Raw genomic sequence first — 15,151 nt, 5'->3', positions numbered from 1 at the left:
TACTTACTGCATGATAGATAAAATAGATAAAAATAGCCCTCGTTACTTACTGCATGATAGATAAAATAGATAAAAATAGCCCTCGTTACTTACTGTATGCCTAATGCAGGCCCTTCCCCATCATTTCATATAAAAAAGTGAAGCTCCAAACCCCATGTTTTTCTCTTCACAGTGGAAGTTTAAAGTGAATGCTAGTTTTTATCTATCTGGCCCAGTGGCTCATACCTTTAACCCAGCTGCTTAGGGGGCTGAAGCAGGAAGATTGCAGATTCAGAATAATTCTGGATAATTTATAAGGCCCTTTGGGGGGAAAAAAAAGGCAAAGCAATGCACACACTTGTCTAGCATGCACAAAGCCCTAGGCTTAATTAGGGTGCTGCCTCAGTCACAAAGATATCCTCGAATATGGTAGGATATGGTGTAATTTTTAAAATTTTGAAAAATTGAACAATATTGTAGAAAGTTAAAATTTTACACCCTGGCTGGGTGGTGGTAGAACACACCTTTAAGCATTTGGGAGGCTCACAACTACCTGTGATTCCTGCTTTCAGGGCTCTCTGGCCCCTTGTGCACACCTGTATGCATGTGCACATACCCTCACACACAATTTTTTTTTCTTTTTTGTTTTTCAAGACAGGACTTCTCTGTAATAACAGCCCTGGCTGTCCTGGAACTCGTTTTGTAGACCAGACTGGCCTCAAACTCACAGAGATATGCTTATCTTTGTCTCTGAGTGCTGGGACTAAAGGTGTGTCACCACCTCCCAGCTACACACACAATTTTTTTTTTCTTTTTCAAAACAAGGTTTCTCTGTGTAGCCTTGGCTGGCCTCAAAATCCACCTGCCTCTGCCTCCCAAGTGCTGAGATTAAAGGATGTGCCCTACCATGCTGCCCAGCTACACACACAATTTGCATCTTGGTTAACAAAGATGAGTTCTTACTCCCAGCCTTCAAGCTAAAGTACTCTGAAAACATTTTAAATATCAAAATCAGCTCCTGCCATTTTCAAAAGGGTTTTCTTTAATAAAACTGATGGGGAAGAGATAGGGAGGTGGGCAGGGAAGGAACTGTAGCAGACAGAAGCTGGCTAAGGGTTGTATTGGCATTTACTGTTACTCAACTCATTGAAGTTGACTACACTTCAACTTCTAAAACAAAGTGTAGCCACATGATTGAGACTCACACCACAACTTCTTACGCAGCAACTGAATCAATATGAAGTGTCTCTGGGCAATACATTTCTCTCCCTGGTACTATTGATCATTATTGGTGACCAACAGTTAATTAACTTTGTATTCATAGTACTTTGATGCAATCTGAACAGTTATGACTCTTTTTACACTGAATTGATCCTAACATTAGCAGACAAACTTAAAATAGAAAAAAAAGTTGCTAGAAAAAATTCAGTCTTTCTTGTTCTATTTTTTTTCAAGTCAGGGTTTCATGTAATCCAGCCTAGCCTCCTGTTTCTTTACATGTGTATGGGTGTTGTGCCTGCATGTGTGTCTGTGTACCACGTGTTCAGTGTCCACAAATGCCAGAAGAGGGCGCTGGAGTTGCACATGGTTGTGAGCTTCCATGTGGTTGCTGGGAATTGAGCCCAGGTCCTCTGGAAGAGCAGTCAGTGCTCTTAGCTGCAGAGCCATCTCTCCAGCCCCCTTGAAAAGTATAATTTTAAAGGAGCTAAGAAGGCAGAGGCAGGGATTTCGTTGAGTTTAAGGCCAGCCTGGGCAAGAGTGAGACTATGAAAACATAAAATGGCTGAAATCAACACTGAAAATTTGTATTTACTTTATTAACTTATGAAGATCGGTCTCTGATGTATCTTCCAGCCTTCTCTGATACTGTCTTTCTGAAGCTTTTCTACGGTAGACGTCATCTGTATCAAACAAAAATTTTGCTTAGAATCTTTAAGAAACAGGAATTTTAAAAAGAGTCTTGGCGGGGGGGGGGGGGTGTCTTTCTCTGTGACAGAGTGCTTAGCTAGCAGAAGGAAAGCCCTGAGTGCAGTTTCCAGCACTGCACTAAAAATCAGCAAGGTTTAGAAACAGCCCCCATGGGTTGTTTTGTTTTGTCTAAGTCAACCAGTAGTCTGTCTTGACTGTCTGAATCTTAACACTATTTAACTCAATGGCAAATAAACTATTCAAAATAAAATGAGCTGAATGAGTGCTATGATGAGGAGTCTGAGATTACAAAAGAGTAAAAATATCAGTGTCTTCAGAGACTGACTCCCGTCCCAGAATCAAGTCCTGGCATCCTTCTGTTCTCAAAGACTTCCCTTGCCTCAGGGTTCTTACCTGCTCCCTTTCCTAGGTTCCAAAACCAAAGTAAGGAGGGAAGTCCTGTTCCTTGTTCTCAGCAGCTGCCTTTTCAGACTACTAATTTTCTACCCTCATGTAAAAAGTAAACATCTTCCTTTTTTAGATTCTCTTCTTCCTGGGCTTATTTGCCCATTACTGGTAACTTCCTCTGTGCCTTTTGACCACCCATTTTCTAGGTGGTGAAGTGCCAGCCCTTGGCCTCCTTTACATTCACAGTCAGTGTTCCATGGAAGAAGTCTGCTCAGAGTTCTGCTGCTCTTGGAGCTCACCACCACCTGCTGGCTCTTCAAACTCTCCTCCCTACCGGGACTCCTGGATAGCCCTCCAGAACCCCAACCAGAGATTGCGCCAACTGCCTCACTTTTCAATGCATGCTGCTTGAGACACCTCCAACTGATTCCATTAACGTGGCTGAAAGTCCTGAATGACTAAGAACACTCCCCTTCTTTCTCATTGAAAGGCCACTATAGTGAACTCTCTGGCTGACTTTTAAGGCTGATCCTACTGGGCACTAGTACTTCTCCTGAAGGTGTAGTCTCCCAGCCCCCTCCTCATCCTCTCTCCCCCAACACACACTTCTTGAAGATTGGATCCAAAAGCCCCTGCATGCCAAAACAGGTGCTGTACAAAGTGAGCTACAGCCCCAGTTCCAGCCCCTACTTTCCTATTGGGTTTGCATATCCTTCAGTCTCCTACACAGATGGTCACCCCTTTCATTGGCAATTCCTTATCACCCGTCTTCAAGGAGCATCTTCCTGGTGTTCCTTCTGACCACTCCAAGTCACTTTAAAATGTTGAAGTCTGGCCGGGCAGTGGTGGCACACGCCTTTAATCCCAGCACTTGGGAGGCAGAGGCAGGTGGATCTCTCTGAGTTCGAGACCAGCCTGGTCTATAAGAACTAGTTCCAGGACAGGCTCCAAAACCACAGAGAAACCCTGTCTCGAAAAAAAAAAAAATGTTGGAAGTCTGACCCTTCTGTCACAACTGAACTGAAAGGCCTGCAAATCCAGATGTCTGGCCCAATCAGTCCTCCTGAGCTTGAGCTATTTAGTTAACACCATCTCATCAGGTCCTAAATGGCACCCAGGATCGCCCTGCCTATTGTCTGCACCTTTGCCTCAGCTGTTCCTTGAGAAGCCTCCATGCCCCACCTCAGTTACCAGACTCAGCATTACCTCTAGGCTGTCTCAGCTCCACTCACTTCTTGGGAATTACTCCTTCGTCCCTTAGACTAGGCCATCATCTCAAATCTGGCCAGCAGACATTGCCTGTGCTTCTACCAATCTCTCTGAAAAGAGCCCTTTCAATCACTAAGATAAATCCTTATTGTCCAGTTCTTTTACGGCCCTACCCAGGGACCCTCCTACCCACAGCTCCTTTCACTCAGTCCTGCTGCAGTCCTTCAAACAGCACACACAAACGTTTCCACGTTCCCTTTTTACCACCGCCATGAAGTCAGTGGTACCCTTACCTGGCTGTCTGGTGGACAGTCCTAAATGCCTATCCTTTCCCAAGAGCCTTCCCACGCCTGATCCAATGAGGTGTTCAACCAGGATTCTTGAGCTACTAATACTTCTCATGGCATGCTTGGTGTTGGGAGACAGGTTGGAAACTGAGCTTGGGCCAACATGAGTCAAGTACTCTACCACCAAGCGACACCAAGTCTTATTCCCAGGAAGATCCTTTGCCTTGTTTACTAGAACCTATCATGGATGGCAATTAAATACCGAGTGGTGGCTCGTGCCTATGTTATCCCAGGACTTGGCTAAGGCAAGAGGAGGCTGCAAGTTTAAAGATTCAAGGCCAGCACAGGCCCTTTATCAGAGTAGAAAGAGAATCAATGGAGGCTTTCACACAACTTAAAATTTTGAGTTGGCAATTCTCAAATGATGGAAGTTACATGAGAGGCAAAACAAAGGGCCCAGAGGTTCGGAGAAGTCCTGACGGGAACTGGCAGTGCCAGAGGCAGTCCACAGACATGTCAGGCATTCTTTTCATAATTCTGGGACAAAGACACTAATGACTAAGTCAGGCAAGCTAGCGTCCTCCTCCAGAGTTTGGGCTAAAAAATCTCAAAAGACTTAACCAGAATGTCTACGTCCTCAGGATTGGTCCCTCTTCCGCACGTGAGCAACCCTGTACCTTAAGGTCAATGTCACCAACAGCAGGGCCAAGGACAGGTTACGAAGGACGGCAGCATTGAGTGGAGGCCCGTGCCCTCTAAAAGTGCAGGAGGAGAAAGAGGGCTGGACGCCAAGGTGAGCGGAACACGTCCGTGCCGCGCCGCACGAGAGCTGCCAGAACACTTGTCCTTTCCTAAAGTGAAAGTAGCTCTGCCCTGAATGGAGTCAGCGGCCTGTAATCGCATACCCACAGGAGAATGGAGGCTGCTGCACCCCCACTTACAGAAGGTCTCCTGGCCCACGCGCACTTTAATCATGATCCACTCCATTGCTCCTCCCAGGACAAAAAAGAAGGGCAGGAACCTGTAGATGCCGAATCGCTGCTTCCCGGGCACCCGCTGCAGAGCTCGCCTCACCTGGGCCCTGAAGAACATGACCGAGGCGTCGGAAGTGGAGTACGGGCGGAACCAGGCGCATAGGCCTGCTCGTCGGGCCGTGTCCCACGGACTGAGAGCCAAGACCCTTCCGCGGCACCACCTCCAGGCCGCGAGAGTCGGGTCGCAGAGGCTGACAGGCCCAGAGCACGGTCAGCTCCGCCAATCAGAGCGCGGCGGGACGCTCAGACTCTCCAATCAGAGTGCTGTTGGGGCATGCGTGCTCGGTGAGGCTGGGCGGGTCTGAAGGAGCCTGCGCAGGCGCCTAAACTCTGGAGGCGGAGCAACTTCAGGGGGCGGGGTCTCCAACGTGGCGTAGCCACCCTCAAACCTGCTCTCAGCTGCTGGGGCTCGGAGCTGATTGCCGCGCCCCCTACTCTGCCATCGCCATCTTTTTTTGCAATACTCTGACTGAGGTGACGACCCTCTGTGAAGAAGATAAAACTAAAATGCAGTTACGTGACGCCTTCCTTTTATTTCTGGGATGTGACTGGTTGAACTTGACTTCTAAAATAACAAAATTCGATATGCATTTTTGAAAACAACTTTATCAGTATCACAACAAAAAGTATAATTGTCCATGACAAACTATTCTAAAAATAATATGAATCTATGGTGAATGGGAACTTACCGTTACCCAGGTACTTGTAGGTGCTTTTTTTATGCATCATAACCTGATAGTTGCAGAAAAGCATCATGGTAAAAAGCGTGACTTTGTTGTCAAGCCATACCCTATAGGGACCCTTGTAAAACAGAGCCTTTCTATGATGCTGCGGGGATGGACAACTCAAGAGAATTAAATGACTGAGATCCAGACTGTGAGGAGCTTTATGGTCCTGTCCGGGCATGCACACCGACGTGCAGTCGGGGAGAAACTGGAGGGTAGGCCAGAGAGAAGCCACACACACGGCGAACCCCTGGCGCTTGTCCCCATTTCTCTAGGTTCTAAGGACTGGAACATGTAGAGCGTCCATCCACTTTCAAGAGATTCACATGTGGCCAGATCTCCACAGCCCACCTTGGTCACTGGGGCCTGCAAGGGCTCAGTCACCCACAAGCCCTTTTGACATCCATAACTACCAGCACCCAGGCCAGGATTGCCACACCCGATCCTCAGCCTAGATAGATAGAGAGGAAGTACAAACACACACGTTAGACACCTCGCCTCCTTAAACCAGCAGTCCCCGTGTGCTCAGATGGACAGCTCACCACCAAGGCCCTGGATACTGGACCAGCCTCTCCTGGGGTACACCTGCAGCCTAAGAAAACAGAGCGCTTTCAAGCGGAAAAGAATTTCACTGAGACAGCGATTGAACAGTCTACGGTATTTCAATTGTGGGCCTGCACTGTCCGGCACATCCATTGACAGCCGCCAGAACCAGGTGGCTGCAATGATCCTGGCCCACAGCCTCTCAGGGTACGCCTAGGAGATAGGCTTCTAGCTGAATCCGTCACCGTACTGGATACCAGGCGATACAAAGAAAAAGCTACCTTAGCAGACGTCAGCTGCCCTGAAGGCTAAGTGATCTCACCCAGTTCGGGATGATCACTGCAGGCAGAAAGGGCTCTCGGTGCGTTAGGCGAATAAAGCGGTCCTAGCTCCAGTCGGGCGTGCACGCCGACGTGCAGTCGGTCAGAAACTGGGCAGGGGCACAGGACCATGGAGCAGGAGCTCTGGAGAGGGGACGAAAGCGCCAGGGTCAGGGGGAACTCGAGGCTGAGAAGAGGGACAGAAAGACCGTGGGATGAAGGAGGAACTGTGCACTCCGGCCGCTCCTGCTCCTCGGACCGTCCAGGGCCTCTAGGAGACTCTGGCTCTTAAGCCCAGCGACTTCCCGCGCAAGGGAAGAAGGTGCGGCCATCACCGAGATAATCAAAGGGGGGCGCAGAGCCCCTGGGCCGAGCTGGGGACAAGGAGAAGGGGGTCGGGAACCCGCCCCGCCCCGCCCGGGACCTCCCGCCCCCCAGGCCGAGTGGTGCGCCCATTGGCCGAATGGACTACAGCGCCTCGCCCATTGGTCGGCCGCCTTGAGAAGCACGCGGCCACGGTGGCGGGCGGGCAGTCGGAGGGCGGCGGACCGGCGGGGGCAGCGCTCAGGGGGCATGGCGGGTGCGGGACTGCGGGCGGCAGCTCGGCGCTGGCTGCTGTGCGGAGGCCACGGCGGACCGCGGGCCGCCTCGTCCTCACCCTCCTGCCCTGGCTGCGGCCCGCCGGGTCCCGGAGCCCACTGCCCCAGCACCCCGCGCTCTGCGCCCGCAGACAGCGCGGACCTCAGCGCGCACTTGTGGGCTCGTTACCAGGACATGCGGAGGCTGGTGCACGGTGGGTGACTCCGGGTGGGCAGTGCGCCGAAGGGCGTCAGCCGAGTGGCGCCCAACAGACGGCCGGGGCACCGTCCCCAACCTTCCCGGGAGCTGCTTACTGGAAGTGCCCGGTGGGGCTTACCAGGGTCCCAAAACATGATGGCGTTTTGGGAAGGCTCAATGGGGTTGGTACGCGGTGCCTCTGCACAGCACCGCGACTCTCGGGGCGCGCGGAGGTTTTGTTTTCTGGGTGCAGGAGCTTGAAATGCCTGGAGCAGCCGCTGCGCACGCGTCCCAGGGTCTTGCTCCTGGGTCAGTCTTTGGGCAGCGGCGGTGGAAACCTCAGACCCTTGTTCTCCGCTGGCTTTTAGTTATCAGTGTGTGGACAAAGACTGAGCGAGCGGTGCTCACCGACGGCCCGACGTAAGGCGACACCGGCCGGACATTGTAGGCACCTCTTAGCTTGCCTCTGGCGGTCTACAACACTCTAAACAGCTTGTTTAGAGTAAAGGCGTTGGAGGATCCGAAAAGTTACTGTAGCCCCCTGCAATCCCGGGATGTTGCTCTAGTCCCAGCCAGAGCTGTACAGGGCACTTCCCCTCCCCTAGCCTTTTCTCTCTGGAATGGGCTGATGAGGCAGGAGATCTGAGTCCATCTGTCCATTTGTCTGGGTGGGGTCTAGTGGGGCCCTGTCTGCCGCAGATAGATGTGGTCTGGGCTGTGGCCCCTGTCGCTGCCCAGCAGGGTGGCCCCCGGCCTCCTCACACCCTCCCAAGACCCTCAGGCTCCTGTCCCAGGATTGTGGTGATGACTCAGAAAGAATAAGGACAAGCTGGGGGGGGGGGGCTTCTAGAGGAAGCCCCAGAGGTGCTGTGACTTGCATTGTCTGGTAAAACAGAGTGGCTCTGTCGGGAGATTCCAGCTGTGACTGGGCAGGGGTTTCCACTCCAGCTGTGTGGAGACCTGCAGATTGGCCAGAGTTCATCTCTTGACAAGCCACAATCAGAATAGTTGAGATCTCTGAAGAATGGTTGCTTTTAAGGACTGGGAATATTGCAGGGTAAGCAGCTTTACAGAAGTCTTTGTTCTGCACCTAGAAAAATCCCTGAGTGTCTGAGAAGCCTGTGTGTCTTGGTGGTGTTGGGGAGGAGGGTCTACTTTCATAACCTTCAGGGTCCTCCTGTGTCTTCAGATCCTTATGGACACCCCCCCCCCGAGTTCTTGTGTGCAGGGTCACCTCCACTAACGTGCCAGGGTGAACTAACTTCTTGCTTCTGAACCCAGACCTCAACAGGCTAGGTTTTCTGATGGAGTCTGGACAAAACTGTCAAGGCTAGGGCTAGTAGCCCTTCAGAGAGCAGTGGAGGACCATTAGCCTACATGCTTGTCCTCATATGATAGAAGGAAAAGGAGGCCGAAGCAGGTGGCGTGGTCTGAACCTGCCTCTCAACTTAGTTGTCTGGTGCTGGAGCGATTGATTGGGGACCTTTGCCTGCCCAAGTTTGGTTCTCGGGACAGTGGAGATAGATGTGTGGTTACCTCACAAGACTGGAGCAGGGAATGAGATGATCCGTAAAACTCGCACGTGGTCTTAAACTGCTAGAGTCCTAAAACCTGACGAGAGGAGGTTGGGGCTAGCCAGTGATACTATAAGCACACCAGACGGCCGCTGAGTCATGGCATACCCTCTCCTGGCCTACTCAGCACGACTGATAACCTATGCAAGGAAGTGGGCCTGTTTAACCACCCAGAGCTAGGATTCCCTTGGTCCAGAAATGAGATAAGTAACCTTAGGCCCCGTATGTTTCCCCATCCTACTGTTCCCAGGAAGGTTTAATCCCCCAGAAGACCCTGGAAAGTAGAGGCAAGGCATGGACCTAGTCAGAACTGCAAACTTGGGCCCACAGATACCATGCCTCTGCTTCCCACCCAAGTGGTTTTCTGGACACTAAGGCAAGCCATAAGCAAAGTTGACATCCAGGAGTGTAGGGTTGTGGAAATTACTAGTTATGTTTTGCAGCAGAGACCTGGGGTCCTGGTGACACCAGGTGATGGGTTTCTCAGAAACTGTTCTTTAGGGGGAGGCCATCCGCTGTGTCTTAAGCATGCCCCAGTGAAGAGCTCTGTCCGCACTTGGGGATCTTCAGAACAGCTGCTCGCTGCTGGCTTTGGGCCACCGGAGGAACTAGCCACACCTGTTCCCACACCTAACTCCCTACACTTGACACTAAAGGAAATGGGGGTGGAGCCCTGTGTTCCAAAGGGGCCTCTGAGGCAACAGCTCAGCACGTAGACGAGGTGTCTGCCCCGCACAGGAGCCGCTAGACGTGCTTTGGAGCCAGAGATTTTCGGCTGATGATCAGAATCAGTGTGGCTGATGACTGACTCCCTGGAAATTTGGACTTTACCCCAGTCCTGCCTCTCTTCCCCTTCCCCTGCAATCCCCTTCCCCTCCAACTCCGGGACTGACCAAACGAGACCCAGCTTGCACACATCCTACATTTGATCCTGCATGTTGTGTGGGTACAGGCAGGAATGCTGCATGAAGTAAACTGGTTCTGGTTTTATTCCCCTTTTAAGAGAAGCAAGGCCAGGGGCTAAGATAACATTCTCAAATTCACAGGCATGAGAGGGAGGGAGGGCCCGATCTGCCTGGCTCGCATCCCATGTCCTCTCATGTCCTTTTACACCATGCCCACTTTCCAGATGGGGAAGACAAAGCAGGTGACCTAGGACCCCAGAACCTTCCTGACATAGTTCCAGGCCTTCTTCTGTGACTCTTTTCAGAGGCTTGTGACTGTCACCAGAAGAGAGCAAGCTGGGTAGTGTCCCAAACCCCGACATCTTACATCCCGCCTGTGGTGATTAGAATGTTCTCTGGCTCCGGCCCGGGAATGTCATTATGTGGTCTGGCAGGCAGCTGAAATCCGATTAGAGGGACCTTGCTCCCCGGGGCTAGGGCAGGTGTTCCAAGTTGGCAGCCTTGGGGGGTTCTCCACCCCTCTAATGTTCTTGGGCCCCAACCACATCTCTGGGCAAAGTGGAAAAGCAGCATTCATGGCCTTGGCCTCCAGTTAGGCCAAAATGGAGCCAGCCAGCATCTTGGGTGAGGATTCCACAGTCCCTGCACCCTGCCCTTCACAGGTAACCCCAAGAAAGTGGAAGACAGGCCAGTGGACAGTGGAGCTCCTGGACAGGCTTTGAGTAGTGCTGCCAGGGTTCCCACACACTGGTGTCTGTGGGGCACCACAGATGACAGATTAACATAGAAAGGGAGGCCTGTAGCTATGACCAGGCCCCCGGAGGAGAGCAGAGTGGGCCAAGATGTAATAATTCAGTATCTTGTGGGGCCCACGGGGCTGGGTACCCACAAAGTACTTGGGCCATTTGCCTTAGCTGTGACCATCATAATGGCACCGTCCTCTTGGATCTCCTTCCCTCCAGACCTTCTGCCCCCTGAGGTCTGTAGCCTCCTAAACCCAGCAGCCATCTACGCCAACAATGAGATCAGCCTGAGTGACGTTGAAGTCTATGGCTTTGACTACGACTACACGCTGGCCCAGTATGCGGATGCGCTGCACCCCGAGATTTTCAATGCTGCCCGGGACATCCTGATAGAGCACTACAAGGTGAGGCGGCCAAGCCCTAGAAGCCGGTGGGACCCAGGCTGAGTCTTGGGGTTCCCCTGGTATCCTGAGCTGAGGGCTGGCCCTGCTCCTGGCTTTTTGTCCAACAGTACCCTGAGGGAATTCGGAAGTATGACTATGATCCCAGCTTTGCCATCCGTGGTCTCCACTATGACATTCAGAAGGTGGGTGGCTAGACACTGACCCTTCCTGACTAGATGTGCACAGGGCCGACTTCAACCTCCTCTCCTTATCGGGCCACCCTGACCTCAGCTGTCGCTTCCCCCTTAGTAGCATCCACAGAGGTTTTGTTGCGGAGGGTTGGGAGGTACTGGGGAAGACGCTGGCTCAGGTCCAAGGACAAAAAGCCTGCGTCCTCACCACTGGCCCTGCCCCGTGCATGCTTCCAGAGCCTTCTGATGAAGATTGATGCTTTTCATTATGTACAGCTGGGAACAGCCTACAGGTTAGTGTTAGGTCTGCCCTCAATCTACCCTTGTTCCTATCCTGTACCGCTTCCTGGGCTCCGGCTGAGGGTATCTGTCCCCCCACTTACCCTCAACTCAGGGGTCTCCAGCCCGTGCCAGATGATGAAGTAATTGACCTATACGGTGGCACCCAGCACATCCCGCTATACCAGATGAGCGGCTTCTACGGCAAGGTACCCACACAGCCTGCCGGCGCCCCAAGGCAGATCCCTCCGTCTCTAGTACTTGGAACAGCGGCTAAGAGTTGACCTCCGTCCCCAGGGCCCTTCCATCAAGCAGTTCATGGACATCTTCTCCCTACCAGAGATGGCACTACTGTCCTGTGTGGTGGACTACTTTCTGGGCCATGGCCTGGAGTTTGACCAAGTACACCTCTACAAGGATGTAACGGTGAGGAGGCAGGCCTTGTCCCTTAGGTGAGCCTGAGTCTGTTTGCCTTCCTCCCTGGCATGTCCTCACTGTCTTCCTTGTTCCCCTTAGGATGCCATCCGGGATGTGCACGTGAAGGGCCTCATGTACCAGTGGATTGAGCAAGACATGGGTAAGGGTGGAGAGTCGCCCTTACCGTGGCCTGCCTGAGCAGAGGGTCACAGGCCTGGCCCTCACAGACCCACCTTCCATTTCAGAGAAGTACATCCTGAGAGGAGACGAGACGTTTGCAGTCCTGAGCCGCCTGGTGGCCCACGGGAAGCAGCTGTTCCTCATCACCAACAGTCCCTTCAGCTTTGTGTGAGTCCAGGCCCGCTGTGAAGGGTGTGTGTGGGTTGGAACGGGGGGGGGGGATGACACTGTACTGCTCCCAGACTATAGCCAGTGTCATCTCTACACAGGGACAAAGGCATGCGGCACATGGTAGGTCCTGACTGGCGACAGCTCTTCGATGTAGTCATTGTCCAGGCAGACAAGCCCAACTTTTTCACCGACCGGCGCAAGTATGAGCTTAGCAGGGACTTTGGGGTTATGGGAGGAGGTTACAGGCCCCACTCCAATGAGAAGACTTGGGCACAAAACCCAACTGGCCCAGACTCAGCATTCTCTGTGCTTAGATGGAGATGCCCCCTTGCTTGACAATGTGCCGCTTGAGTGGGGGGCTTTATAGGTCCAGGAAGGAAGGTGCCCAAGCTGTGGCTCTGTCACAGACCGCAAGCCAGGCTCTTTACTCCTCACCCAGGCCTTTCCGGAAGCTTGATGAGAAAGGCTCCCTGCACTGGGACCGCATCACACGGCTGGAAAAGGGCAAGATCTACCGGCAGGTAAGGACTCTTTGGGGAAGCAGTGCTTAATAGGTGGCCTTGGGCTATGCAGGGGCAGCCTTCTGGCCTTTATCGTGCTTGCACTGTGTACTAGAGTAAATGGCACCAGGACAGGGCTACTAGGAAACAAGCCCTGGTGACAGTGGAGGAGAGCTTGGCCTTTGGTCACACTGCTTGCTTTGGATTCTGTATCTACTCAGTAGCCTGGGGACCCTGGTCATCACCTCTAGGCCTTGCTATCCTTTAGAATATCCCGCTTGAGTCATGGTACAAAAGCCTTCGAATGCACACTCGACAGGCAAAACCAGCCTGGTTGAAGTCCTGAGGTGAGACTGGGGAGACAGCTTATGGATTAAGCACCCATTACCACCACACATGCGCGTGTGCACACACACAGAAACACATCCTGGTTTCCTGTGCGGTGACTCGGAGGAAAGGCCAGATTTGAGCTGACATCTTAGCTGAGATGGTCCTGGGGCTGGGGAGCCCACACTTGGCCAGGAGAGCAGCATGTAGATGCCTCAGCTCAGCTGGGCAGGTCCCTGCTCAGCATCCTGCCTGCCGCGCACGGATCTCCAGTCCTCAACTCTTGTCTTGCCATCAGACTGCGGTGGCCCTCTTTGCGGGAAGGTGACTTGCTTTCTTGGCAGCTTTCAGGCCTAACATTGTATTAGAGCCCTGTGTAGTTCTCAGGAGCCCTTCCCTGCGTCTCTCCTTCTTCTGCCCCTTGAGATTATTTTTGTTTGTTTTGTTTTTCAAGACAGGGTTTCTCTCTGTAGCTTTGGAGCCTGTCCTGGAACTCACTCTGTAGACCAGGCTGGCCTCCAACTCAGAGATCCCCCTGCCTCTGCCTCCCGAGTGCTGGAATTAAAGCCATGCGCCACCACCACCCGGCTTCCCCTTGAGATTCTTGATTTAGGGGATATGTCCTCCACTGCCCTTCGGATGCCACCCCCAGCTCCCATCTCTCTGAGGCTCACTGTTGCAAGTTGCTCTATGAACTGTGCTCTGCTGAGTGTTCACCTCTGGGTGCCCCTGTACTTCCCAACTCTTCTGGCCACTCCACCCCCACCCCTACCCCCGAAGCGTCCTTAGTCATGGTTGTCCCTTGGTGTTGTCATCTTTCCCTGGCCTTGGAGCAGAGAAGCACGTGGCTTGCCAGTGCGCTCTGTAGGTGGTCCTCAGGGCCCTGTGGGTGGACACTGAGGAGGTTCACAACAACTTCAGGGCTCTTTTGCTCTAGGGCCTTGTGGTTTCTCACAAACAGGGATTAATGCCCTTATCTGGGTGGGTGAAAGGTCATTGGAAGAGGCCCTTCAGTGAGGGCCAATCCACCCCTACAAGAGATGTTCTGCTGCAAGCAGCCCTGCCCCCCTTTTCTCTTGGAAGGGAGAAGTAGTAAGGGCCATGGAGCAGGGAGGCCACGGGAAAGGGCAGCCCGGCATCCGGCTGGCTTTGGCTGCCTCGGGAGAGCTGGGAAGACTGGTGACAAAGGCAGGCAGGCTCCCACAGTCAAGGGAGCACATTTGGCTCAGCAGTGTCCTCCACTCCCCAGGGAAACCTGTTTGACTTTCTTCGACTGACAGAATGGCGAGGGCCACGTGTGCTCTACTTCGGTGACCACCTCTACAGTGACCTGGCGGTGAGGGGTGGGGGGCTTTTTCCCCGGGGAAGGAGGGAGCCCTGCCAGCTGGTACTGAGGTCTGCCTCCCATCCCTTCTGCTAGGATCTCATGCTGCGGCATGGCTGGCGCACGGGAGCCATCATCCCTGAGCTGGAGCGCGAGATCCGCATCATCAACACGGAACAGTACATGCACTCGCTGACCTGGCAGCAGGCGCTCACCGGGCTGCTGGAACGCATGCAGGTAGGAACAGCGGGAGGGCTTGGGGGCTGGTAAATTGGAGTTGGGGCTGCACCTCCTAAATCGTGTTTACCCCACTCCCCATATTGTGTTCCCCCAGACCTATCAGGATGCAGAGTCGCGACAGGTGCTGGCTACTTGGATGAAGGAGCGGCAAGAGCTGAGGTGAGCAGACCTGGGGCCACGACAGGGACCCTGCCCCAGCTTTTTCTCAGCGCATTGATGTGCGCCCTGTTTCTCTCCCCAGATGCATCACCAAGGCCCTATTCAATGCGCAGTTTGGGAGCATCTTCCGCACTTTCCACAACCCCACCTACTTCTCCAGGCGCCTCGTGCGCTTCTCTGACCTCTACATGGCCTCTCTGAGCTGTCTGCTCAACTACCGTGTGGACTTCACGTTTTACCCACGTCGAACACCCCTGCAGCACGAGGCGCCCCTCTGGATGGACCAGCTCTGCACTGGATGCATGAAGACACCTTTTCTCGGCGACATGGCCCACATCCGCTGAGGGCACTTTTATTGTCCTAGACAGACCATCCGTTCTTTTAGCCCCAGCCACCCTGACAAGCAATAAAAGTGCTCTCTGTCCTTCCGTTCCGGACTGTCATTTGACCTTGAGGATCCTCTGGGTATCAGGGAAGTCCTCCTCCAGGAGCGAATCCTGCAGAGGGAGGCCGGGTGCAGCCAAGTAAGGCTAAGCCCAGGGCCTGTCCCCACCCCCCTCCAGCCACA

At 53.1% G+C, this 15,151-nt stretch overlaps 3 protein-coding genes across 3 annotated transcripts in view; 1 reads left to right on the top strand and 2 right to left on the bottom strand.

The window, feature by feature from the left end:
- Nucleotides 1-1,705: 1,705 nt before the first annotated feature.
- On the bottom strand, nucleotides 1,706-5,069 carry Smim4 (small integral membrane protein 4). Its single transcript, XM_005348731.3, has 2 exons — nucleotides 4,733-5,069; nucleotides 1,706-1,880 (listed from the first exon to the last, which is right to left on the bottom strand). The coding sequence occupies exons 1-2, from the start codon at nucleotides 4,881-4,883 to the stop codon at nucleotides 1,789-1,791; spliced, it is 243 nt and encodes an 80-aa protein (XP_005348788.1). The 5' UTR covers nucleotides 4,884-5,069; the 3' UTR covers nucleotides 1,706-1,788.
- Nucleotides 5,070-6,959: 1,890 nt separating this feature from the next.
- On the top strand, nucleotides 6,960-15,012 carry Nt5dc2 (5'-nucleotidase domain containing 2). Its single transcript, XM_005348729.3, has 14 exons — nucleotides 6,960-7,206; nucleotides 10,632-10,816; nucleotides 10,924-10,998; nucleotides 11,224-11,279; nucleotides 11,381-11,474; nucleotides 11,563-11,691; nucleotides 11,782-11,842; nucleotides 11,928-12,030; nucleotides 12,132-12,233; nucleotides 12,473-12,554; nucleotides 14,110-14,196; nucleotides 14,281-14,421; nucleotides 14,519-14,583; nucleotides 14,666-15,012. The coding sequence occupies exons 1-14, from the start codon at nucleotides 6,987-6,989 to the stop codon at nucleotides 14,925-14,927; spliced, it is 1,662 nt and encodes a 553-aa protein (XP_005348786.1). The 5' UTR covers nucleotides 6,960-6,986; the 3' UTR covers nucleotides 14,928-15,012.
- Stab1 (stabilin 1) overlaps nucleotides 14,910-15,151 on the bottom strand; it is a 28,861-nt gene continuing 28,619 nt past the window's right edge. Inside the window, exon 69 of the mRNA XM_005348730.3 lies at nucleotides 14,910-15,080. Within this exon, the coding sequence (XP_005348787.1) occupies nucleotides 15,024-15,080 (57 nt within the window). The 3' untranslated portion in view covers nucleotides 14,910-15,023. The remainder of the gene's footprint in view (nucleotides 15,081-15,151) is intronic.

This window comes from Microtus ochrogaster, chromosome 6 (genome assembly GCF_000317375.1).
Source record: "Microtus ochrogaster isolate Prairie Vole_2 chromosome 6, MicOch1.0, whole genome shotgun sequence".
NCBI classification, from domain to species: domain Eukaryota; kingdom Metazoa; phylum Chordata; class Mammalia; order Rodentia; family Cricetidae; genus Microtus; species Microtus ochrogaster.
Note: the sequence above shows the minus strand (reverse complement) of the source record. Positions and strands in the feature narration are given on the sequence as shown.

What these genes read in the sequence shown, in the direction of transcription:
- Nt5dc2 (XM_005348729.3), top strand. Translation starts at nt 6,987, where the DNA reads ATGGCGGGTGCGGGACTGCGGGCGGCAGCTCGGCGCTGGCTGCTGTGC. An exon ending in GTGGATTGAGCAAGACATGG is followed by an intron (nt 11,843 to 11,927) that starts GTAAGGGTGGAG and finishes CTTCCATTTCAG; the next exon opens with AGAAGTACATCCTGAGAGGA. An exon ending in AACAGTCCCTTCAGCTTTGT is followed by an intron (nt 12,031 to 12,131) that starts GTGAGTCCAGGC and finishes ATCTCTACACAG; the next exon opens with GGACAAAGGCATGCGGCACA.
- Smim4 (XM_005348731.3), bottom strand. Translation starts at nt 4,883, where the DNA reads ATGTTCTTCAGGGCCCAGGTGAGGCGAGCTCTGCAGCGGGTGCCCGGG. An exon ending in CGTGGGCCAGGAGACCTTCT is followed by an intron (nt 1,881 to 4,732) that starts GTAAGTGGGGGT and finishes TGTTTGATACAG; the next exon opens with ATGACGTCTACCGTAGAAAA.